This window comes from Blennius ocellaris, assembly GCF_963422515.1.
Source record: "Blennius ocellaris genome assembly, chromosome: 22".
NCBI lineage: Eukaryota > Metazoa > Chordata > Actinopteri > Blenniiformes > Blenniidae > Blennius > Blennius ocellaris.
The window spans coordinates 9711957-9738068 of NC_137671.1; the positions used below are offsets into that span (position 1 = coordinate 9711957).

General features: G+C 42.9%; 1 protein-coding gene across 2 annotated transcripts; it reads right to left on the reverse strand.

Annotated features, from left to right (window-relative positions):
• Nucleotide 1: 1 nt before the first annotated feature.
• On the reverse strand, nucleotides 2–25519 carry prickle1b (prickle homolog 1b). Of its 2 annotated transcripts, XM_080518695.1 has the most exons (9): nucleotides 25367–25519; nucleotides 9223–9405; nucleotides 8442–8555; nucleotides 6136–6273; nucleotides 4148–4351; nucleotides 3860–4046; nucleotides 2732–3718; nucleotides 1805–2644; nucleotides 2–365 (listed from the first exon to the last, which is right to left on the reverse strand). In XM_080518695.1, the coding sequence occupies exons 2-9, from the start codon at nucleotides 9391–9393 to the stop codon at nucleotides 352–354; spliced, it is 2655 nt and encodes an 884-aa protein (XP_080374821.1). In that variant the 5' UTR covers nucleotides 9394–9405; nucleotides 25367–25519; the 3' UTR covers nucleotides 2–351. The 2 variants fall into 2 exon arrangements, with proteins under 2 accessions (XP_080374821.1, XP_080374820.1); XM_080518694.1 differs by having other exon boundaries at nucleotides 2–2644.
• Between the last annotated feature and the right edge of the window lie 593 nt (nucleotides 25520–26112).

The window sequence follows — 26112 nt, forward strand, 5'->3', positions numbered from 1 at the left end:
ACGTATTTATTACAAGCGTCTTTACATCACAAAGCATTTGGCTGGTTGCATCAGAGCAATGGTCATTGGACAGCTGGTCCCAACGTGAAATATGAAGAACTCAGAGGGGAATATACCCTCGGCAGAAAAACATTAGGTCCACCCGATTTACCTGGTTAAATATATTGAATTAGCCAATCACGTGGTCGCATTCAAAATCATCTGAGCAAGTGGAAATGGACAAAGGCAGCCGACTATGCATCATGGGGAAGAAAGATTTAAGAGATCGGTGAGTGTGGCGTGGTTGTTGATGGATTTGGTGTTTCAGAAGCACGCTCAACTGAGATTATTACACACAACCATGTCCAGGATTTATAGAAAATGATCTGGAAAAACAAGGAAAGAGCCAATGAGTGGTAGTTTACCGAGTGAGGACATCTTGATGCCACAGGAGTACAAATGGCCACATTGGTTATCGATGACAGTAAGGCAATAGTTACTCAACCAACCAGCTGCTACACCAACATTTGATCATCAACACACTCTTGTTAACGGCAGCTCAGGTTTGCTCAAACTAATTTGACAATAGAAGGTAGCGTCAGAGCTTTTCCAATAACAATTTGATCCATCTCACCCTGTTTTGTGTTACATCAGTGGGACAATATCACTTGGGACATTTCGGGCCCCTGAGACATGAGCATTATCTAAACCCATTGAATTGTTGCCAACCAGTTCTCCTTACTCATCTCTATAAGCCAGCCAGGCCAATAATAAGCAGTGTCAAAGACCTTGTATCATTTCAACATGATATTTGCTCAAATGGTCTCCACAATCGAAACGAATGGATTCAATAGAGCACTTTTGCAATGTGGATTAAATGTAGCAACCTCATGACACTATCATATCAGTATGTACTAACATGTCTTCAGAATTTTGTAGAACCTGCATCCCGAAGAATGGAAGCAGAGAGGATCCAACCTGGTGTCACCAATACAACCTACACTTGTGATGCGTGAGTGTACGTCGCTGCAAACATTGTTTTTGAATAACATGGCACTGAATAAAGTGGCACCTTCTTTATTTCTGCTAAAATATCGACATGGTCTGTCAACTATAACAACTTCAAAACAAAACACTTCTTTCAACTGCGGATATAAAAATACCAGTATTAAAATCTTAACTTAGTATATACATTGTCATTCGGTATTATTATGCATTAAATAATTATTTGGTTAGTTTCTATTTCCTACTTTAATTATCAACCTCTGTTTACAATAGCATTTACCTTTTTTTAATGCACACAAAGATATTGCAGCAAAACCTTTAACTGAGCACAAGCCATTTTAAAAGTTCTATTGGAAAAGCAGAAATGGATGAACAAGTTTAATATCTCAATGCCATTTGTACATAATTTAGGTCTGTGCTGTCTAAAAAAAACCGCTCCCATAATTATCAGTCCATGCATCTTATTGGTGCTAAAATTCGGCATGACCCAGCATTTATATCTAATGTATACACATGCAAAAAAATTATTTCTAACTAGAATTTATACAGAGCAAATTGTTAATCAGTCCAGATATGATATGCATATTGAAGTGTAGTTATCCACCATTAACTGATGATCTTTGTAAACCATTGTGCAGTACGCTTAAGAAATCTTGACTTTATCACTTAGTACAGTGCAGATTCATGGAAAACATTCTGCCCCGTTAAGAAATTATACAGTTCTTGGATCGGTGGTTCTTCCGACGGCCAGTGTGTGAGCCATTGCTCTGGGGCGAGAAAGCTGTGACCCTTGTTGGGTAGTCCTCGGCATAGTAATTACCAGCAGGTCGAGGCTGAGGAATTGGCTGACCCAGGAAATAGCCCTCCTCCTCAGAGTCTGATGATGACGAAGAACAAGTAGAGCACCAATCCTCGTCATCTCCGTAGACACCAGTAAAACGCTCACCCCGTGAGTCGCATTGCATTGCGCTCCGAAGCATATAGTCTGATCGGGTTTGGGAGTAGGCAAGAGGTAGCCCATTTGAGGGATGCTGTAAGAACATGGAAGCTGGGTTTGCCAGGCTCTGCTGTTGGGGCTCATATGGCCTCTGTGCTTTCTCCAAAGGCACCATGTGAAGGGCATTATCCGAACGGGTTTTGCGGCTCCTGTGGTGCCGGCCTTGCCTGTGGTGGTGCTGCCTACTCCGCCCATGGTGGCTTGATGGACGTACTTTTTCTCTGCCCATCTCCTCAGGACGGTATGCTCTCCTTTGTGGCCTCTCACTCATGGGATGCTTTCTGATGTTGACCTCAAACCCATCGTTGTATCCATTGTCCACAGTGTCTTCGGAGAACTTCACCATCTGAGGAGGCCGAGATTGAGACTTGCTCCTCCTTAGAGCTGGGGCATGAATGAAGGAAGGAGGGAGGTTTTCTGAACGCGGAGACAATGAGCAAAGTGCTCCTGGTGGGCCTCCTCGCAAGGCTACCTCCACTTCTGCGCCCTCATCTCTCTTATCTATGTTGAAGTTGAGAGAGTTGTTACTGTGGTGAAGCTGAGATGAATTATATGTTCCCATGTTGCTCATCTTTTCGTAGCCATCTGCCACTGAGGGATCTTGCATGGGATGAAGAGTGTAAAGTAAAGGTCTCTCCCTGCCATCTCCATCCACTGATGCACCTAAAGGGAAATGAAGAGGAAAAGATTGTTTTAACGTCATATTATGACAAAGCATAGTTCATTTTTATCAACCAGCAATCTACTTACCAGTGATGTTTGAAAGTGCCAGGGAGTCCATGGAGTCTCCAACACCCTTTTCAACCTTCCTCAGCTCATCAGCAATACACTCTAGGGAGTCCTCATACCATTGCCTACTGTCAGGCCAGTAGGTCGGTCTTCCTGCACCAGACTGGTCCTGATCTTGGTCCATCTCCAACTCTTGGATCTTTCTGGCACTCGCAGGTCCTGGATGGCTTCCATAGGCTGAGTCACCCAATCCATCTTGTGACTGGGCCCAGTACATTTCAGGCAGGTTCTTTTTGCTTATCAATCCAGGGCTAAGACTGTTGGCTCGAGATTGATTAGAAGTCTGACTTTGGGTAGGACTGGCAGGGGATGGAGAGGAGGCTGTAATCCCCATAGATGTAGTGTCGGGCTTCAGCCAGGGATCAGCCATTGTTACCAAATTGTTTCTGTCACTGGTAGGGCTGGGAGACTTGAGGGAGGGCTGTTGAAGTTGGTGTAGCATCCCTCGATCACCAAACTTAAGGAGGAGCTGAGTCATATAGTCCTCGTGCTGTGCCCACTCCTCAGGATCCTCTTCACCCCCGACATCCTGCTCCTCTCGCTCCCTCCAGAACCTCTCTTCTTCCAAGCCAAGATGTCCAAGTTTGTGTCCAACAATGTCAATGTCACCATCGGCATCTCCATCCCCATACTTATGGTCAAATGAAGGGACAGTGGCAGGAGGATTAAACAACTGTGACTGTCGCCACTGCTCAGCAGGCCTGCTGCTCTTCCCCATACGGACACTGCGCCGCGATTCACGCGAGCGAGCGGACTGGAATGCTGAATCAGACGAGTCCGAGGCGTGAATATCTTCGCCCTGGCTGCATGCTTTTGAGCAATAGATGCGGCCTTGTTTTGGCAGAAAGGGACAGCCCAACAAGGATGTTTTGCACTGGGCACAGCAGAAGCACTGGTCTGTTGCATGCCAGTGCACGCCTTCATAGGTCATCTGGGCATGGTCAACACCTGAAGGATTGTGTGAAAGAAAAGGGGAAAAGTCACATTATAAATCTTGGTACGGTCCTTTTACATCAGTAGAAACTTGTTTGGAATCTAATTAGCACATGCAAATAAAGATTTTTGCCATTCCTTACAAACACAACTCACCTATGTTTTCACCACAGGCCTCACAGTACTCTGCGTACAGTGACTCAAAGCACCCACAGCAATAAGGTCGTCCATCTTTCATGATGTACCGCTGTCCCCCCAGCATCGTCTCACACTCGAAACAGGCAAAGTGCTTCATGTGCCAGTGACGACCCTCCGCTTCAGTGCACTCATCTGCAAAGATGATCTAAATAAAAAAAAAAAAAACACATTCTCATGTTGACACCAGTTTATAGTCATTTTAAAATGCTTCAAGCAGTAGCGAGATACGCTTTTACTGCCATTTACCTCATCACAAGAAGAGCATCTTGGTTTGAGAAGCTCCGCGTGGTGTCTCCCACAGAGGATTTTGCCATTTTGGTAAAAATAGATCAGGTCCACCAAGAGTTCTTGACAAGTGGCGCATACGAAGCATGCTGGGTGCCAGCAGGGGCTCGGGCCGGCTCTCGAGGCAAAAATGGCCATCTCCCCTCCGTTGATGCTGCCACAACACTGACAAACACAAATCACAGATACATCCATTGGCATTTCAAAGTGGATTATAATAAAGATTAAGGGGTCGTAGGAAACAAGGCTTCAACCTTGCTTATGCTATCATGTTTTACCTTGAGGATGAAACTCGGGAGATAAAAACAGAACGAGACATTTCTGCATTTGTATAGGATGCAGCTGTTGCCTGTGACCCATGAGGAATGCAGCATAAATAAAAGAGATTTACCAAGATAACTCATCAGAAAAGGTATCTGCTGATGTGCCATTTCCATTGCTACTGAAATAAGCAGAAAGCCAAAACAGCAGGTGTTCCTTCTGTAAATGCCAAAGGAATATGATCCTTTCAAAGATGCCAGTCAATTCTACAATCATGATAACGATTGCTGAAATGTGTTCTTTCGAAGGAAACAAAGGCCAATATTTTATTTTAGATTCATCAAATTATTATTTCAATGAATCTGCCTTCCAATCTTACATACATTACCAAAAAAGAGGAAAGAACAAATCAAAAGTTGCTCTGTGTTTCAGTGAGTGTGTGTGTGTTTTTTTTTTTTTTTAAATAATATCATCATTTATTGAATGGTACATTTGTTGTGATGTAATATTAAACATTAAATAGAAAGCGCCAGCCCTGGTCTGGAGCCTAAAGATCAAATGACTTTGTAGAGATCATCAGTGCATGTCTGAACCTGCAGTCTTTATATAACTGAAAAGATTCTTGAGACTCCCAAAAGGCAGGGACGGGATAGCATACCCAGCTGTTAACCATTATTACCAGTGGACATACAGGGGCCTTGGATACAGGGGTGTTGTGTGTCCCTGGAAGTTAAGGCAGCAGGAAACAGGACCCTGACAATGTGTATGTACGGACCTGTGTGATGGAATGCATGTGTATGTGCCTCCAAATGCCTTCATGATATAAATTACGGATGTGCACGCATGAGGGTGACAACAGCGCGTGGTTGTGGAGCTTTACGTGAATATCCTTGCATGTCAAGCATCTCTAACAATGTGTACGTGTGTGTGTCCTGAGTCAGCTCAGTGTGACCTTGCATTGCTGTGTTAGCATCTGTGTTCGCGTGGTGAAGGATTTCATCTGCCTGTCCGAGGAGAATTAACATGGCTATACTTCATCTGCTGTTTAGGGATGCCTGGCAGAGGATGTGCATTGCTCATTTTGACATGGCTGAATTTGGCACAAGTCACATGACAGTAATATTTATACTTCATGCGATGAAATTAGGCTTGTCAGAAATATTATCAATGGTTGCTTTAATTGTCTTGGACATCAAGCTTGAAATACTATTATCACAGTCACCCATTTAAGACAGGGTTTCCTCTTTGTTGTTTCCTGACAATAACTACAAAATAATTATTACCGAGTACATTTGTTTTTTCTCGTGTGCCATGCTGTGATATAGATGGTCGGCAGGAAATTGGTTGAATTCCTCGTGAGGAGCCGGCTTCTCCGCTTGACTTAAACATGAGCCTCCCAATTTCCCAGCTTCCTCTGTCGCCCTAATGAGGAAGTTTGAGCCCGCAATTAAACCCTCAGCATTAGCCAATCAGGGCTGTGCCTCAGGCTGCCATGTGTTGGGAAAGCATAGTGGGTGTTGGTTTCACACGATATAAATAACACAAGACCCTCCAGTTGGCTTCTTTGTAACTCTTAGATTACCATATGACTGGTTATATGAGCACTGATGGAAAGAAAAAAGCAGTTTTTTATGGGTACATATACATGTGTGTCCTCGTGTCATTATCTTTGATGGATATCCACCTACGTTTTCACAACGGGTGTGCTGCAGTGCCCGGGGCAGGATCTTCGGTGTCCCTCTCCCCAGGGCCTCTCTCTTCCTCTGGGTGCTGAACATGTGAAGCTCCCTCTTTTCCTCTTCTGTTAGAGAGTGGCAATATCGCACCTTCAAGAAGAAAAGAAGGATGATGAGTTGATAAAAGGAAAGAATATACAGGTCTGCTCAAGCTTAAAGGGGAAGCCAGTGAGGAGGACAATGCAGAAATAGCATCTTCTAAACACCCATTCATTACTGCTGATAGTCAAGCTTTCATCTTTGCAAGCACGTTCAGGGAGGAACATCACACAAAGTCCATATATGGCTGGAAAAGGGTTTAATCAAAGCTAATTCCCCTCAAGGCTGCGTTGAAAGGATGGCGTGAGCAACACACAAACCCATCCCCTTTGTTTAGAGATGGTGATGAAGGCTCAGATAAAAAGAAAAGGCAAAAACTGTCCTAACAACCAGCTCGGTTGTTCTCTAAACAACAGTAAACGATGCTGGTGTGCAAGCCGACACACACACACACACACACACACACACACACACACACACACACACACACACACACACTGTATTTTTCTTTCATGCACACACAGTGCTTATCCCTCCTAACCACAATTACGCAAGGAATCCTCCGGCAGTTTGCTCCATCAGCCAGCAGCTCTGCCAACAAACGTCATAAAACCGCTCAGTCAAACACTGTGTTTGTGTGCGTTGAGTGTACCTATTGTGTGTCTGCCATGTGTGTATACTGAGACCACCTCTGTCAGTGGAACCCCCCCCCACCATTCCCTCTCTGGTAGTGATAACCCTCCAGCATATCTCCTAATGTAAACTCTATTAACACAGATGTGAAAGGAGTGCTGGTTTACGCACCATAAGGCTACTATAGAGAGGAGGCAGGTATTTACTGTCGCTGGAGGGTCTTTTTGTTGGGTCTGGGGGAATGTGGCTATTGTTGCAGCTCTATTGGAAAAGCCTGTGGATAATTTACCCAGATGTTGGCTTTAGGTTACTCTTGCTAGATACTATAAAAAGAAAACCATAGATATCCGTTGATCTTCACAATAAAAAGCTATCAAAAATTGACCAACTTTGGGTTCTACCCTTCATTACAATGTTTTCAGTTGGGATTAAATGTAATATAGAAGAAGACATTCTCTTCATTATTATCTAGCATTTTATTTTTCTAATGAATTCTCTCATGGTGAACATAAACCACACAACCCTTTTCCAGATAACAAACTTAGTTCATCGTAATAGTATGGGTCCACATTTTAAACCTTTCAGCTCCAACTCTTGACAAGGTACATTTGCCCTCGCTCCCCCAAAATGCATCTACCGGTAACTGCGATGCAAAGTAGAGCCATTGGCGGAAGTTGGAGGAGAGCCCAGTGGAGTATTGGCAACCACATCATTGAAAATCCCTATGTAAACAGCTGGAAAGACAATTTCCGAACTGGAAATGTGCACATAAATATTTCCTGTCAGTGTGTGGTTTATAGTCTTTACTAATACAAACACAACACCTCTTTTTGGACCGACCATGCTGTTTTCAAGTTCTTATGGAAAAACACAAGAATTAACCACAAGTTTGAACGTAGAGCCATACAAAAAAAACAAAAAAACAGAATACCATATAGCCCGGTTAGCAATAGTAGACGGACAAGAACTGTGCTGGGGCCAACAATAAGACTTTGGTTTTATGAAATCTTCATTTATATATATTAATATGATTCTTGTTGACCAAACTCGATCATAAAACGCTTTATAAATATCTACATGTGGTTGTCATGTTACGATTGCCCATTGGAAGTGTGAGTACAGACAAAGAAAGACTGTTAAAACCATCAAGGGTGCGTTGAGGGGTATTTCCCCTCGTGAAAGGCAAAATAAATGCCATGGGGCAAACAGCGTTTATTATGAATTTGCATTGAAATTCCTTGACTTCTTCTTGTCTCTTTATGTGTCTTTGACACTGACATTTTCAGTTGAACTTCCACTTGACAAACTTTTGATATTTAGAAATGGAAGTTGAAAAAAAAAAAAGTTAAGTGTTTGGTTTTAATGTGTGTCAATTCACTTTATCTGTGGAGCAGCCAGGAAGTGTCAGAACAAGGTCAAAGCCATCAAGGCAAACACACAGTGTGAGACCTATTCAGGACGGACTCTGTCTTTACCCATAGTCAGCTGGGATTATCAAATCTGTATTACCCATTAAGATCTCTATATGTCTTCTCTCTCTCTCTCTCTTGTCCTCACACACTCTGTCAGTCTCTCATGATCTCTACCTCGTTGTCATGTGGTGGCAGCTGGTAGAGGAGCTGTCGGATCCGGTGCTTCTCTCCTGGGCTGTTGACGTACGGCACTTTGTCTTCTGGCAGGCAGGAGAAATACACCTGCACCTGGAGGTGGAGACGAATCCATGAGCTTTAGCACACGGTCAGCAGCCAATGAAGTGCAGGGGTGAATGGCTGGATTGATTTCTGTCCTATTGTGACACTGTGTGGACTAAACATGTCAATCTCTGTCTACTCACGTGTGCCTGACTATGAAATGTCTCCACAAACAAACGGAAAGCAAAGCGACTGTAAATGTTAATGTTTTGCCTTTGTTCATTTCCCATGATGGGCAAAACCAAAACTTGAACAAAATTCTGTTTGTTGGTGTGCAGTTCTTTTACAAAAACACAGGAAAATGTGCAAGACCGCATTATTATCTGACTGAGATCAAATGAACATGTGCATCTGAAATACACAATAGCAAATTAAACCGTGGCCAGATGATGTGCTTTAGCATGCAGCTCTGCTAATCTCCTTGTATGGTTAAGGAAACACCATGTGCACATTTCCACGCCCCCCCACCTCCTCCAAAAAAAAAAAAAAAGAAAATCTGCCTTTGGCACAAATTAATAGTTTAAAAAAAGTCCAGGTCCTAATATAAACCATTAATGTGCAACAAATGTGATTTCGTCCACAAGCTCTCGTGCGTTTGGAAAGATTGTAAAACCAAAGCAGAGGGATAACGAGTGCACGGTCTGAATTATGATATTGTAGAAGTGGCGTCCCAAACCTGTTCAGGTCTGAGTCCTGGTGGCACCCAGGCGTACTCCTCCAGCGCACATCCGGAGTCATCATCGGAGGTGGAGCTCCTCTGGAAGCCCACAGACACCTTCCCCATCTTTCCCCCGGTGTGAGCCTCCATGTCGGGGCCTCGGGGCAGCAGGCCTCTCTCGCTGTTCATCGCACACCAACGCTGTGGACAACAAAGAGTCACAGTTACAGAAGCAGCTCTTTATTTCACGTCCTGTTTTCTATATTCCTCCTTTGCATGCTGCATTTTGTTTTATTTCACACAAAACTCTCCTCAGATACTGATGATTGAGGAGCTTTTGGGGGGGGGGGGTTGCACTTACTGTAAATACCTCCCTGCAATCAGTCAATTATCTTTAATCTCCGCCTCTTTGTGCTTGTTAACAGAATAATTGCTCTAATCCTGGGGGTGTTTTGAGAATTTAGCATAATGGCTAAAGAAATATAACAAGAGCTTAAAATAACACAAAAAAAGTTTATTCCCAGTATCTTGTAAAATCCTCTACAAAAAAAAAGAATGTTGAGAGAAATTAAAAAACACACTATCTTTAATCCATTAGATTATTGCCAACTAATCCTTTGTTTACCCATTACATAATGATGACGTGTTAGAAATAGCACTCGAGAAAATTCTTGTGACAAACTATACATGATCTATCATGACATTCAAAGCAGGTTCTGATCTCATCTGTTGTTTTTCTTGTTGGCCATAGCATGAACCATAATCATATACGTTTATGAATTGAGTTCTTGAGCATAAACGTGAAGCTATGTGTAGGAAAAACTGTGTTTTCCAGGAAGTTTCTTTGAACCGGAACTGAAATACTCGGACATAACAAGACGCAACAGACAATCCCAGCTGTTTCTCCTGAAACATCTGTTACCGATCCTAGAAGGAAATGGTGGGTTTTTGTTCAGGAAAGTCTGATATTATCAGTGACTAAATGATGAACCAAATAAAAATACAGTATATCTTGTCCTCATGTCATTAGTAATAAAACTGAGTCAACATCCTCGACGAAGAGACTGTGTACTGCCGTGATAATAGTTGGGACTCCTACAAATCTTGTCGTGTGTCTCCCGCCATGAGCAGTAGCCTTCTTATCTCAGCGGCCATGTTCTTCAGAGCACTCCCGGCATGATAACAGAGCTTTGGTCTCAAGGTGTTGACAGAGCGGCTCTTCATCCGCTCTGCTCCGCTCAGAACTCTTTGACATGCAAATCTGGAGCAGAATGGGCTTCGTTTGGGTGGGAACAGAGACTTCACGCTGGCCCCCCAAACTGTATACAGGTTTGGTCTTTCACACAACAGCAGCTCTCATTAGAGCAGCTGAAAGCCTCTGCCGACCAGTAATTATGTCCGTTAGCTGTGCCGCTGAAGCAGTCGGTTAAATTCGGTCAGACAAAAGCTTGTGCCAAGTGATAACCGCTTCATGAGAGACTGTACAAAACTACAGGGGAAGAGAGTGCACCCAAGCATGTTGAACTTTGTGACCTTTTCAAAAAGAAACAAAAAAACATTCTTAGTTCTTTTTTGTCGCTTGAGGGGTTTTTTGTGTTTTTTTTAGATATTTCTTTAACAATTTCAAAGTAATATAGATCGGATAGTAAACCTTAAACTCCCACTGAACAGGAATCCTGAGCCATTGAGCTGACCCCCAAGTCATAAGTCAAGGAAAATATCTGCACTATCTTAATTAGCATACAGTTGAATGCGACCCGGGACGTCAAAACACTAAAATCGCAGCTGTTAAAAGTCAAACCACAGCTCTTATCACAGGACAAAAGGGGTATTTGGGTGTTGCTTTGTTCTTTAGTGACTAATCTATTGGGTTTTATGGAGGGGGAGATAATGTTATCACTCAGAAGCTTTTCTTTAACTGTTTCACTTTATCTCATCTAACCTGGTTAAGCACAGTGATATATTTAGATAAGGTCACTTGAAATTAAAGCACGATTGTTTACATGAGATTTGGGATTCTTTTCCCAAATTAAAAATAATGAAAAATAGCTCCAGAGAAAAATATTCTTTGTGTGCAACGTTTGGTTTCATTATTGATTCAACGAGTGGTGAGCTCTGTGGTCTGATGGTTAAAAAAAAAAAAAAAGGCTGTCTTGAGTCATTCTAATTAGTTTAGCTTTATATATACCAAAATGAAGCAGCCAATCCTCCAATTTGAAGAGCAACGGATGAAAAACAACTGTCTTTAAGCGCTCCGGGTTACAGGGAAAAGGTGACTGCAGGTTCCCGAGCCAACATACACAGCAACTCACATTTCACCATGTCACCTCCTGGCAATAACACAATGGCCGTCTTTGTCGAAAACAAAAACTGAACGTCCACCTATTCCTCCTCTGAAAGTGGGCCGTGGCGGAGACGTGACAGGTTGAGGGGGTTAAAAAGGAAAGTAGATTTTTTTTAAAAGGGCATTTAAAGAGTCCCAACATCAGGTCTGTATAAATACCAGCCAGATGTAGGCATGCATGCTTCCCCCCACACTTTAAAAAGGTTCAACTTCATCAAGAAATGTCAAACATAGCATTTTCAAATGAACATAACCCCACCCCAACTGAAGGAATACTTCCTGATTCACTGGAATGGCTCCTACACGTTATGCCAAAGTGTTTCGCGTTTATTAGAATAAAACTGGTACAACAGTAACGGCACTGCATATCTGCCACTAAACTATTGAGCTCCCAAGTTTATTTTTCCGAAACGCCATGGGATTTGCAAAGAAAAACTATTAAATAGTCGAGTTCAAAGACTGAGGTCATTGCTCTTAAGACTGCTGAAGAGTGTTATTCTAGGGCCAAATGGGTGACAGGGGGGGCGCACAGGAGACCCGACACAGCTGGAGTTAGACCACCTGTACAGACATGAGGACTGTATAGACATAACACAACGGCATGCACACAAATACACACAGTATCATCTGCACCGACAGTGATGTGAAAGTTGTGCAAACTGTTTTCTTTTTTCTTCCTGGCAGAGCTTTAAAACAGCTCTGTGCTCAATCCCTCTAGTTTCACGACATGTCTTACCTCTTGGGAAAGCATCTCTCTCCACATTCACATAAAGCCCTCCTTCACTGCCACAATCCAGCACTCCAGCTCTGGCTTCATGTCTGCAGCATTGTGCTCAGAAGATCCACAAACTAATCAGAACCAGATTCTACTCAGTGGAGAAGTAATCCTCCTCCTCCTCCCTCCAATCTCTGAAAGTCCAGCGTCAGCACTGAGGAGACTTTCAAACAGAGCAACTCTCTCTCTCTCTCTCTGCAAATGGTTAGCATCTCGCATGACAATTCAAAAGTTTAAAGGCCCAGAGAGGGATGGGAGGGCCAAGAAGTGACATCTCTATCTGGAGTGCCTCTGATCCTGTTCTGAGTTAAGTGAGTGCTCTTGGGGGCGCCAGGCCTTGTCAGCCCCTCCCTCATTCCTCCCCCCTCCAGAGCAAATCGCCTGCCACCGCACTTCAATCACACACACAAACACACGACCGAGTCAACACCTCCCTCCGCCTTTACCCCCCATCCCTCCCTCCCCTGCCCTATCTCTACATCCCTTCCTCCAGCTAGAGCGGAGCAAGACTTGTTTCTTAAAATGTGTTCTTTTCTTCCTGAAATGCTTCTTCTACAAGGCATTTAGCCATTAACTATAAATCTGTTCACTGTGCAAATGCCAGAGGATATTTATTTCTGTACACATTCATTGATGAGTTAGATCAGTCGATGTGAAATTTATTTATATTGTAACCGGCCAAAAGCTTTCAAAAAGCTTTTTAAAGGGCCCCTGGGGGTCATCTGGTCGAAAACAGCTCATCTCAGTCGCTCCAATAACGGCCCATCAATTTGTACTTGGTTTCTGATTAATGTGTTCTTGTCCCAGCTGCTCCATCCTCATCATTTCTTTCTCAAAATCAAGGGGAACTTACTCAAAATGCATATTTGAGAAAAAAAATTGTGCCCCATTTCAGAAAAAAAGAGTGACAAATAGTTTATAAAGACAAAAAAACCTAAAGCTCTAATAAATTGTTTGACTGCCCGGAGAAGCTTGCACAGGCTTTATAATATTTAGCATTGTTCAAGAATGAGCAGAAACACTGGTTAAATCTCGACCGTGCTTCCTCTCAGGTCAGCCTCATCCGCCTCAGGAAGTTCTCACGCAGGGGGAATCCGTCTCCTCACCCTGTCATTGACATCGCTGCCCCTCCCCTTCCTATTTTGAGGATCTCAATGAGTGAGAGGAGAGAGGTCCTCTGTCCTCATCTCTCACTTCAGCCAATCACAATGACATTATTGTCAGGGAACCCTCCACTTGAGGAAACTCCTGACAACCGAGCAGAACGACCAGAGCAGTTTGCTCCAAAAGACGTGGAAGTGTGTGGACACTTTGTATTTCAAGAAGTTAAAACATGAAGTCATGAGTAAAACATTTTGAAAGGAGAGCAACGCCGCTGCAACAACAACAAAAAAAATCGCCCTGCCTGTGGAAGCTTGGTGTGCTTATTTGGACAAGCGGCACCATCAGTCATTGTGAAAGGCTGAAAAGCAACAAGGGTGTCATTTAAACAGTCAAAAATGACAAATGAGTTTACGCATTTGTCCGACGGACAAAGGCCTCTCCTCTGACAACCCCACAAAGTCACTCGCGGGGGGGTGGGAGCAACAGCGCTGTTTGTCACATGCCAGATTACCTGTTACAAATGAGAAATGACTCAGTTAGGTAATGAGCTTCGGAGAGTGACATGGAGAAAAGCGATTCTGTTGTGTGCTTGGAGATGAGGCTGCGCTATGTGCTTTGCCAACACGGCCGTCTTTCTTGGCACAGCAGTGCATATTTGAAGTTGAAAGAAGAGACAAGAGGAGCTTGGCAATCCAGTCGGAGGGTGAACCTTTCAGAAAACGTGTTCAACCTTTCCAGGGGTCTTGGCACTGCTCCTCCAGGAGGAAAAAAAACAAACCCAAATGTGTTCAACCTTATGAAGATGTGATTAAATTTCATGAGATGCTGTTCAAGTCCTTGACATGTTTCAGTTCAAATATCCCCGTCGAGGGGAAAGACACTATTTCTCTGACAAAAACAAGTACTTAATTCAGACAATATAAACAGCCAACGGGTGGGTGAGGAATGCTCCTGCATGAATAGAGGACAGGTCCGAGGATGAGTGGCTTTATTCAAGACAATAGGCAGATATCTGCTTTTCAGGCTGGGCCTGGGCTTGTGGCCAGAGGCCTATGGTTCTTTAGAAAGCACACGAGGACAGTTGACCTTGCAGTCTCCTCGGAGGAAGCAAAGAGGGTTTAATTGGTGAAGATGTGGGTGTTAGGCTGTTTATCTATTGAAAGAGAGCGTGATCCACACGTATTCTAGTGGGATTTGAATGCAGCGTCCTGACTACACATGACGGTTGTGAGCCATCAGGAGGCAAAGAGTCAAGTATTAACACTCAGCAAAGCTGCTGGACACACGTGCTTAACGGATGATTCCTCGGTCTCATTCACATGCCTGAGGCTGATCAACAGGAACCTACTAATGGAGGGTTTATGCAATGACCTTTGACCCCTCTTGCTTAGTGGACAGTAATGCGCAGAAATGACAAATTTATTTTGGAGACATTTTTAATCAGTGTGACTCAACAATATTTCACCTCGCAGCGCAAGAGGAAAATGTAACTTTTCTGTATGAAGTACACACGCTCACGCTTTTGAATTTAAATCTGCTTCAGTAGCAAAGTGTGCATTTACTCCTGTTTACAACACCATCGTCTGCATTTCCTACCGACACCAGATACGGATCTTTATATTACATCCAGTAGATCGTTTTCGAGCGAACAGAACCTTAAAGGAACTTCCAGTTTCTGAATTCTTTGTCACACTCTCCATCGTTCAGAGTGATCATTCCTGTCCTTGGCAAAAGCTTTGCTTTTTGAAATCCAAGCCCAAGAAAGTCTAGACTACACACTGACCGAGCACAAACACTCGAGCCAGATAACAACTGGCACACTTGCTCCTGGCTTCACAGCTTATCTTTATACCGGAATTCAACCCGCATGGTAATTTGACCTTTTTCTAACCTTTAATGCGAAGGGCCGGCTTGCTAAACAAACATGCTCTTTTCCAGCAGTGCCGTTCTCTATTTTCATTTATAACAGCCGTTCACACCTGGGGTTTGCGAGGAGTCTTTTCATCCCCAGGAGGCAAGAAGGGGTTGAGAATGCAAATATCAGAGGAGCCACTTCTTTGGCTGTTCACAATGGAAATTAGCAAGAACAACAACTTGTTACAACATGTCGCAGGACAGTTTGTTATAAAATTCAAATGGGTACTGAGACCACGTGCAACATGCAAACGCATGCAACCAAATCTTTAAGGATAAATTAAATGAATGGTCGGCTCGCAAGGCTACATTTGTCTTAAAACAAGTTCTTCATTGGGGACAAAGTTTGAGAGTTCAACAATGTGGATTTTCTTTAAAGCCAAACAAATAAGTGTTGGTCCTTCTGCGGAGGAAGAAGACAGGATGTTGGTGTATGTGAAATGAATTTAATCTCGTGAATGGTCTTTACAACAGAAGAGACACGTGGGCACCAAACTTGACCTTTTTTTTTTTAAAGCAAACTTGAAACCTTGAGTTTTGCAGTTACTTTTTTATTAATTGTCAGGAACAACAAACAAAAAAAGTCTTAAGCTACATATGTAAATCCAATTATCTTTACACATCTATAAATACGCTGGCTGTGACAAACCAGCCAACACATACATTCAATCCACATTCACAAGTACCTGAGCTCAACATCTCAAATCGCATCCATTATGATTCAACCATTCAGGCCCATTTAAGCCCCATTCAGGCCTATTCACAGTGACAGACGCCTCTCAGCAGCTTTTCACACCAGGAAATGAATCCTTCAGGCCCCACTAACGAGGCCCACCAGCTCAGTTTGCCACCGCATATCAAGTCTGTGGAAGTACTGCTCAACAGCGGCGTTGTCAGATCAGTGTTAATATTCCTTGACACTCCCCAGCCGAGTGTAATTTAAGTTTCTAACCATAAAAAATCCTCTGCGGAGATTTGTTAACACTGCAGGGTGTTACCTAGACACCTTTGGCACAACAGAATTGTCAATAAAGGAACTATGAAGTGCAGGAAGTTGTCAGCTGTGATGAGGAACATTTTGGGGGACTGGGTCTAACCTTGTTTCATAGATATTTATACTCGAAAATGAGAATCTCTTTTTTGGTTGCAATGACGTTTCTTGTGGGTTTCTTTGCTTCTTTTATCCTTTGTGAGATAACTCAGCCACCTTTCAATAGAATTGTTTGAGATACCTTTTTATTGCAAAGTATGTTTCTTCCCGAGTTTGGTAATACTTAAGTAGCTTTAGTAGCCAAGTACTCGAGCTATTCTCATTTCTTACATATTGCATCGTCGGCTGTGTGACTCATGTATACATTTGTCGTATGATTGTCCTCATTGGCAAGATAGAGACACTTCATGCATGAAGCTTCTATAACCACTTAGTGTTTGTGCTTCAAAGCCAAATCAATAAAGCTGTTCACTTTGGAAACCTGAAGAGTCTTCATGCACAAAGCACTTTTAAAATTTTTTATTCTCTTCTATTCATTTTCAATCAATTGTGGCAGAATGAAAAATAATCCTTGCATCAATGCAGCTACTGTTTCACCTTACATTTGTATCTGACAGTGTTCATAGTGCTTTTTAGGGGTCTACCTATATCCCTGCATGTGTTGCCAATTATTCCAACATTCGTGCAGATTTCCTGTAAATCCCTTCACTATTCACGGGCTGATTGGAGTATGCTCAGGAGTTACACTTTTTCAGGGCTAAACGAGCTTGTAAGAAGCAGCACAAAGGCCTTTTCTTGATATTATTGCCACTGCTTCTCATTTCATTCAGTTTTGAAATAAACAACCTAATTTAAATTGCTCACTGCATACCATTACCCGAATCTAACAAGCCCTATATCCCCGTAGACTAAAAAAAAAAAAATACTGCCAAGCAAATGTATCCTTCAAGTGTTTCTTCAAACTTCAGCACTCCGAGGAAAATACGACGATTAATCAATAATGGAATGAATTACATTACATTTCAAATTATTGGAAGGATGAGTTTTGAGGTAGCTGGTGGTGTTCATGAAAGTACACACTGTGTTCCTCAGGTATTCTGCACTATCCTCCACAACTTGGTTACATTTTGTGCTGTAAATGGATATTAAATGCATCGAGTGTCTCATCGTCGCCATATAAAATCCTCTAAGTTGTGGTGTGGTATTTTGCTTCAAAGCATCGCATTATACTTCAAGTCACACACTCTTCATCTGATACATGATGTGACTCATAAGAATGTATACATTATGATTAGTATACAATGCAAACGCTTTATTCCTGTTTATCCATAAATATATATTCTTTACCACCTTGCAGGGTGCTGGAGCCGACCCCCGCCGACTACTGGCAAAGTGAGAGTACAGCCCGGGCACCATTTATACCCTTCACTGAAGATTATCACATTGCTATGGCAACATAGGTGTGAGCCCGCACTAATTTGATAAGAGAAGCATACGTATGCTCACCTTTAAATTCTCATTGTGTGGACAACTTGCACAAATGGAGTTTATAAAGCACGATATTACAAACGCCGACACCATTTAAGTAACCTATAGAGGTGCTGTCCTTGTATTTCAGTGCATGTGTGTGTGTGTGTGTGTGTGTGTGTGTGTGTGTGTAACAGAGAGAGCGGAGAAAAGAGAGTCTTGTGCGTCCCATCCAAGTCTAATTTGATATTGTTAAGTGATGCATTCCTCCTTTAATAAAAGCCAGAGGACATTTGAAATGTGTGTGTGTGTGTGTGTGTGTGTGTGTGTGTGTGTGTGTGTGTGTGCACATGTGCTTTAATAAGATCCCAGGCTGCTGCGATCACATTGCCGCAGACAAACCTGACTCTCCAAATTACCTTCACCAGAACAGAAAGAAAAGCCAAGAAGAGCGGGTGATGGAGTTTAAAAATAAAAAAATGCCAAGAAACACAATGCCTTGTTCTTATTGACGGGAGAATGTGCTGTTGATTTGCTCCACTCCGATGGTAAGAAAGGTACAGGCTTAAGTGTTGGATCAGTAATGTAAATAAAGCCAATAACATGCTGTAACAATCAGGGTATTATTATTATTATTATTATTATAGAAAAAGAAAACACTGATCCTCCTTATCGGTTTTAACTATCATTTGTCGTTGTTGCCATTCCGAGAAGTCTGACTACCACTTAATGCGTCCATTTGATTGATTACAGTGCCTCTGTCACATTTCAAAAGCGAAACAAAAAAAAACAAAAAAATGAGAGCGAGAGCAGAGCAAATACAAAAACATATGTATGATGACATATCATGCAAGGCAAGCAGCGGCATTGCATCAGGTTGAGCATGTGAAAGTCGTTGCGGCGGGTGTGTGTGTGCGCGTGTGCGTGTGCGTGTACAGATCTCCTGTGAATTTGGCATAAGAGATAGATGTAGGCCAGGGATTGGGGTTGTGTACACAGAAGCTTAATGACAGGACCCTGGAGGGATGGGACATCAGTCAAGCGGAACAGACAAACACACTTTTTGATGCGCGCACGCACACACACACAAACTGGCATTACACAACCACCAGCCTCACTTTCCCATGAATTAGCATTGAAAACAGCGACAAGAGCTGGGAAAAGACGGGTCCGACCAAGTTCATGGCCCCGGGCGCTTTTCAGGTTGCATTTTGGCCTACATGGGCTCGTCACAATTCTCAGGGCGTGTGTGAAACCATATAGCCTTTAGTGTCACAGCGCATTCCCAAAAGCCTTCTTTTGTTTCACCATAAACAGGTTACCGAGGCAGTGATTGAGAAAGGCAGAGATTCTGAGAGATAACAAAAGCAGCCGGCCGACATCAGCTTAATGCAGCTCGCCAACATTTTGGTGACGCGTTTGGATCTCAGACATCGTGGCCGCGTGTTGTATAAAAAAAGCCGTCTTGAGCTCTTGTGTCTAAATAAAGTCACTAAAGTGGCCATTTTTGCAGGGTGCTCATCCTCTCTCCTCTCCCAGGGTCTGCGGTTGAATTTGGCCAAGGAGCCGCCGCCGGCATTCCACACTGACCCTCGAGTAGCGGGCCTGAGGTTCATGGGTAAACAAGACGACCGGTTTGGTGGGTCTGCCTCTCCCCCTCGGCTCCCCTTCCAGTCAGCCATATCCTCAGTTGGCCTCTCTCTTAATTCAGACCTACCTGACAGTTCTGACTAAAACCTTCTGGGTTTACTATCAGTCCCGGCTCGGCGACAGGCTTTGCTCTCTAAACACACACCGAGGACTAATCTGCAACAGATGGGAGACGAACTGGAGAGGAAGTAGTATAAAAAGGGATATACAGCATATTTGTACCCCTCTGAACCAAACGATAGGGTTTCAGCGACGTTCCGAGCAAAGCCTGAGGAGGGGTGTAATGATGTGCACAGCGGAGGCTCCCGGGAGCTTAACAGCACATATTACTAGGAGATATAAGCTGCCCATCCGCAACCAGATGTCTTAAAAGACCCAGAGGGGAGAGTCTGAGGGCCTACACTGAAGGCAGTGGGCAAACGCTCTCTAACAGACACATGCAAAGCGTTGAATAAATAGAAACATATGCACACGCACACTCACACGCACACACACACACAAACAAACAAGACCCCACATGTTGGATTTTACGGGTGGCTGGTGGGAGATAATGAATGCCTAAGCCCCCAGTTAACTGTCTGAGTATTTTTTTTGTTTTGTTTTTTGAGGGGGGGGGTCATTGGTGTAAACACAAAAGATATTTATTTACCACCTCATTAATGCTCGTGGCAATTTAAGCTTCTTTTCTCAGCCCCCCCCCTCCCCTTAAAAAAAAACCAACAAAAAAACAAAAGGAAACCCACTTGCTCTCAAAAGCATCAAAACACACATAACAGTCAAATCAGTGTTTGTTTTGGGACAAGCACTCAGCGGAAAGCCCCCAAGCTTTCATCAGCTAACCTCTATCAGTGGATATCTGTTACAGCACTCATCTCCTGGAGATGAATTTGTCCAATCTGAAGGAGGGCCCCCACGGTTGGAATACTTGACAGACAGCACAAAGACAGCAAAGGGTTTGAATAGGAAAGACACAAATGTTTCAGACTGTATAATGAATAAAACCCTTCACATCTGAAATGACGAGTTGCGTTTGTCAGAAATCGGCATCACCACTTTAATCCTTTTTTTGACTGAAATATTTGACACAGACTACTCGCTTAAAGCAGATTTAGTGTTTGTCAGTGGGTTTTTAATATTCTTTAAACCATAATATATTACTTACTACAAACCTATGAGCTTGATAGTATTGTTGGGCATAACACAGTTTTGGTGAGATAATTCTGTAGCTATAATTCAGTAGCTATTCCCACCCTCACTTACACTGTAGTTATCGCAACTGCCCATTTCCTGACTCCGGGTGGCATCAGATTGGATAAAGCCATTTCCCTTTAGAATCAATTAAGAGGCGAGTATTCCTCTGGGATCGTGTGAGGCCACATGGAGATACGTCGCCAGATAGCAGAGCCCAAAGACCTCTGCAGACGCCGGGGACCACCCAATGTAACGTTGACTCATTGTTCGATCAAAACTCATGCCTTTCCCAGAACGTGAAAGTTTTCCAATATAATGTTGACAGAATGAATGAAATACACAATCATGACACTTTTGACGTCTATGAGTCCATAAAAAAAACAGCAATATTTAAGGAAAGACAGTTGGCGTCTATTCTGAGTACAAACAGTCGGGTTATATTGTTTATTGTAAACCATGTCACCTACAAAGTGGCAGCTTTTAATTTGCAATTGCTGAAGTGGTACTGAATTCTTCAGATCTTCCTTCTCAGAAAGGAGGCGAAAAAAAACAATATTTCCAAACAACCTCCCCCCCAAAAAATGGCATTAGCAGGATTGCACATTACAACAGCAACACAGAATGACTGATGTAGCACCTGACAACCCGCAATCTGTTGTTGGAGACCTTTTATGTCTTTCCAATCAAAAACAAAACTGGAAAGCTATCATTTGTGCTCTGCCCCGGGGTGGTCATTTGACTGGGGAATAATTACGAGGTTGTTTCGCAGCAATCTTATCTTCCTATGTGCGACTCGGCTTCTGTCTGTACTGTTTACCTTTACCTGAGCTTTAAAGCTTTTTAATTATTATCATCTAATAATCATCACCTTTAATGTCTCCATAACTGCTGTGGCTGGCGACTGACGGCGTCTGGGCCACTGAGTGTACCTGTATGTATGTATGCATGTGTGTGTGTGTGTGTGTGTGTGTGTGTTAGTGGCTTTAATCATCATCAAATAGAGCTGTGTGTATAGGTAATTACGTTGGAGCCGAATCGACTCTCACTGGCAGGCACGAGTCAGGAACTCGGAGCAGCACCTCGGCGTTTGCACGGCTTAGCAAGTGCTGCGGGCGACTTTTATTTCAGCTGCAAGTTTTGACACAGTATTGAGAGCAACTCTGCCTCGGAGTCCATTACTCAGTGTCTGATGTTCGTCTAAGCTCCGGATTACTTTTCCTCCCCACAAGCTGACCATAATACCAGGCTTGTGCAGCCAATGCGGCCTGCAGGGTTTGGTCTGCAACCACTCAGTGAGCACAGGGATCACCATTAATGTTCATACATCAAGGACTGCTGCCCCAGCACAGACACACTCATGAATGATCTGTCCAAAACTAATGGCTGATGGGTATTCCAAGTACTTAGTAAAGAAAATTACCTTTTTAGTACATCTATTAACCATTATTATCTAATGGGTGTAGTGACTAATTCTTTAATTTGCAGAACAAAATGTCCGAAAAAAAACCTATTAGCACTGCGAACAACTCTTTGACGCTTCTTCAGGTTTATTTTCACTTGACATGTTTAGAAATGTAAAAAAAATCCAGTTAAAATATCCTCATATAACAAACTGATGTTAACACTGCATTTCCCACGTGAACTTCAGACGTTTACCTTCTATTTGCTCTGTTCCTCATTATTTCTCTGTTCTGTTTCTCCAAGTTCGGTAATTGGCCCTTCACTGTTTGGCCCTTCACACACAACTACAGGGGATAGCTGCTTGGCAGACTTGCGTGTATATACAAATAAGTGTGTGTGAGAGAAAGAGAGAGAGAGAGAGAGAGAGAGTGAGAGAGAGCGAGAGAGAGAGAGAGAGAGTGTGTGCTCTCTGAGGTTTGGAATGATTTACACAACCCCACACTCGATTAATTCCAGTATGACAGAACAAACTTGCCTGTGTGTACACATGTTGGTCTTGGGTATTAGACCGACTGAGCTGTACAGACAGAACAGTGTTGACTTACTAATAGATGGAGGTACCGCATTTTTTTTTTGTAACACACACACACACACACACACACACACACACACACACACACACACACACACACACACACACACACACACACACACACACACACACACACACACACACACACACACACACACTCACTCTCAGAGACAGGCACACACACACACGTTTCACATTATGTTTCTTATTAGCGCCATGTATTTCATGTAATGCCAGCCCGTGCTCCAAGTCAAACATTGGGATGCAAGAAGTGTGTGAATGCTGCCTGCTGTATGTGAATGCTGAAGCAGTCAGCCCGGAACAAACCATCCAAGAGATGTACGTCGTTCATCTGTGTTCATAATATTATACACGATGAGTGTGAAACACTCCAGAAAGTTCTATGAACTTTTTTTTTTTTTTTTTGTTATTTGTGTTGATATAGGAAATAATAGAAAAAAGGGTTGAAAGACATCACGCCATGAGCTTTGGAAACAAGCTTCACTTGCTGTGATCAGATGAGGTGTTTTAGTCGAGGAGCCAATGGCTCGAAATCCAGAACACCCTCGGATACCGAGCAAAAAGGTTTTCCAGGAGAGGGTCCAACAATATCAAAACAATCTCCAGGCTGGATTTCCTCTCTGGCACTCAAGCCCCACTGGAGAACAAGTTTCTGGGTTACATATGAGAAATAAAAAAAAAACAAGGACTGCAGGACGACGCGTCAGACTTCTAATTGAAAGACATTGCTTTGGAAAAATGATTGTGGCTATTTTGAAACTATCCCAAAAAACTCTCTTTTTAAACAATGTGAATAAAAAACAACATATAACCAGTTCTTCTGCCAAAACTGGACACCCATGTCTTCTGCTGGGAACTAAAAGGTCATCTTTTCAAGATTTGCTCAACATCCTCTTTAACCAGAACCATTTCCTCCCTCCTCATGTTTAAACAAATCCAACCTTTTCATCCAAATGACTCAAAATTTGTTGATTTCAAGGAAATATGATTTATTCGTTGTTAAGGCCGACCGTAATCTTGTGTCTACGAGTTCACTGAATTTGAATCACAGCTTTCTTCCGAGTCATGGACAAAAGAGGCTGTCGATAATCGATCGGTGCTATATCTCCGAGCGGGCAGTAGTCAAACCAAGCATACTGATCACTTCAGAAACTGCCTGACTTCACTCTCCCATGTGGTCCAAATGGCTGACCAATTAACAGCAGCTTAACTCTGGAGTCCAAACATCTCTCTCTCTCTCCCTCTCTCTCAACTTGCAGGAAAACACACGCATATGCATGCATGCACACACAATCATACGAAAAGTAATAGGCACTTAGGGCCGAGTACCACACACAGACAAGGACACACACACGCATCACGAATACATACTCATTAACAAAGGCTTAGAATTGCAGAGTGTACACCCCCAGCAAAGTGTAAAATAGTCTGCCTGACTGGCCTCCCACAGAGGGGGAATACACACATCAGTCACCTGATCCCAGGCTTCCCCAATCCAGGATTGGCCGACTACAAACAGTTCATAGGCAGACTTTCAGCACAGGGAGGGAGTATCTCTCATGTCAGGCTGCATCCAGGACACGGTGATTTTTCATCAAAAAGGCCTTTAGTTTTTGTTTGATTCAAATGACTTGAATGTACAAAACATGAGGCAGTCTAAAAGTTTGTCAATGTTGCCGCAGCATCTTTACATTTCTCTCCCACCACTAGGTGCCACCACTGGCCTCACTATAGATCACACAGCCCTGAAAAAGCTACCTCGAACACGTCACTATTGGTCTGATCATCAGAGTGTCTGTTCTTTACAGTCTGCCTGTACATTTTATTCACTTTAAGTTCACATTCTGTACCTTCTTTTACATTTAATAAAAACTTGTATTTAACTGGTGTGTTTGTGATTAAAGATTGAAACTGCACTTCAAAGAGCTCACATCTGTGATGAAAACCACATTTAATTATTATGAGTGATTATATGTGAGAGGTGCTTAGGTTCTGCATTTGTTCTAAGCGAGCTGATGTGGCTTCACTTTGTAATGGTTCTGTGGAATTGGGTTGTGGTCTGTCAACACTGATGCAACTCTAAGAAGTTCCAGGAGACACGAACAGAGAGCGAGAGCGAGAGAGAGAGAGAGAGAGAGAGAGAGAGAGAGAGAGAGAGAGAGAGAGAGAGAGAGAGAGAGAGAGAGAGAGAGAGAGAGAGAGAGAGAGAGAGAGAGAGAGAGAGAGAGAGAGAGAGAGAGAGAGAAATATGTCAAGGGGCCGAGTGAGAAAGCGAGAGAACCCACCTGAGTGACAAGCAACAGCTGAGTTCACACATCTGGAAACCAAAATGCAACCCTCCATTAAGTGCGTCTTTTTACGCACACGCGTTCCAAGTTAAAATCCCCTTCGACTCACCCACAGATTCACTTTTTTTTTCTCTCCCTCTCGCTCTCTCTTCGCCTTCAGGGTAAATATGTCACGGGGCCTCTTCTAGTAACCTCGTTTATTCTTTGATTTAGTACATGAAGTAATGGGGAGACAAAGTTTTAAGCATCGCTTGATCTTTTTGGTGCTTGATTGTTTCCAGGAGATGAAAGCAGATAAGCTTTTTTCATGACTGAATGAAGCCTTCAACTAATATAGAAAGATAATAACTCTTAATGATGGCATGCTGTTTAAATAATAATAATAAAAAAGAATACATGTAATACTTTTGAGATAAACACTCACCTCTGAGGAGAAACGGTCGGTGCGGGAGCGAAGTTGGATATTCCGTTCAGCAAGATATATAAAATTACTCTTGTGAAGGCATCCGGGATGGCTGCAGCCCGACAAACACAACTCAGAGCCGTTTTGAGTCCTGGAACAACTTCAAGATGCACTTTCTTAGTGCATGATCCAAAGAAATAAAAGGAGCGAGTTGGAGATGGAGGGAGAGTGAAAGACGCTCACCAGGGCTGAGCGCTGCGCAGCTCTGGCACCAAGTTAAAGTGCACAGAAACTACATTAGCGCTGCGCTGCACCGATTGGCTCAAACTCCGAGGTCCCCCCCCTCTCCCCCTCCTGCACATACAAACACACGCCTCACGCTCTTTTTCTCTTCTTTTTTTTCCCTCCTCAGGCAGACAGCATAATGTGTATTTCAAAGTGAGGCAATGCAAAATATAAAGTTACCATAAACACATTAGTGTCTGCTATAAACACCCCGAGTGAACACCATCACAGTAAATATAAAAGAAACAGAATCAGACTATCCCACAGATTTGCACGGAATATTCAAGCAGAAGCAGTTTTATGCTTTCAATATTGTTATTTGCCAAGAAGTGTCATTTCAAACAACTGTATTGACTGGAATGTCTTCTTCTGACAATACAATTAAATGTGACACATACTCTGAGTTGTTTAAGTGAACAGAATTTCTACATGTGTGTTTTAACAACAGTACTTTCACTTGTAATTATGTCAGTTTTTAGCAA

Coding starts and splice junctions, on each gene's coding strand:
- prickle1b (XM_080518694.1), bottom strand. CDS start 9,393: ATGAACAGCGAGAGAGGCCTGCTGCCCCGAGGCCCCGACATGGAGGCT. Junction 8,556..9,222: donor CAGGACTCAGACCTGAACAG/GTTTGGGACGCC, acceptor CTCCACCTCCAG/GTGCAGGTGTATTTCTCCTG. Junction 4,047..4,147: donor GATGCTCTTCTTGTGATGAG/GTAAATGGCAGT, acceptor TTTTTTATTTAG/ATCATCTTTGCAGATGAGTG.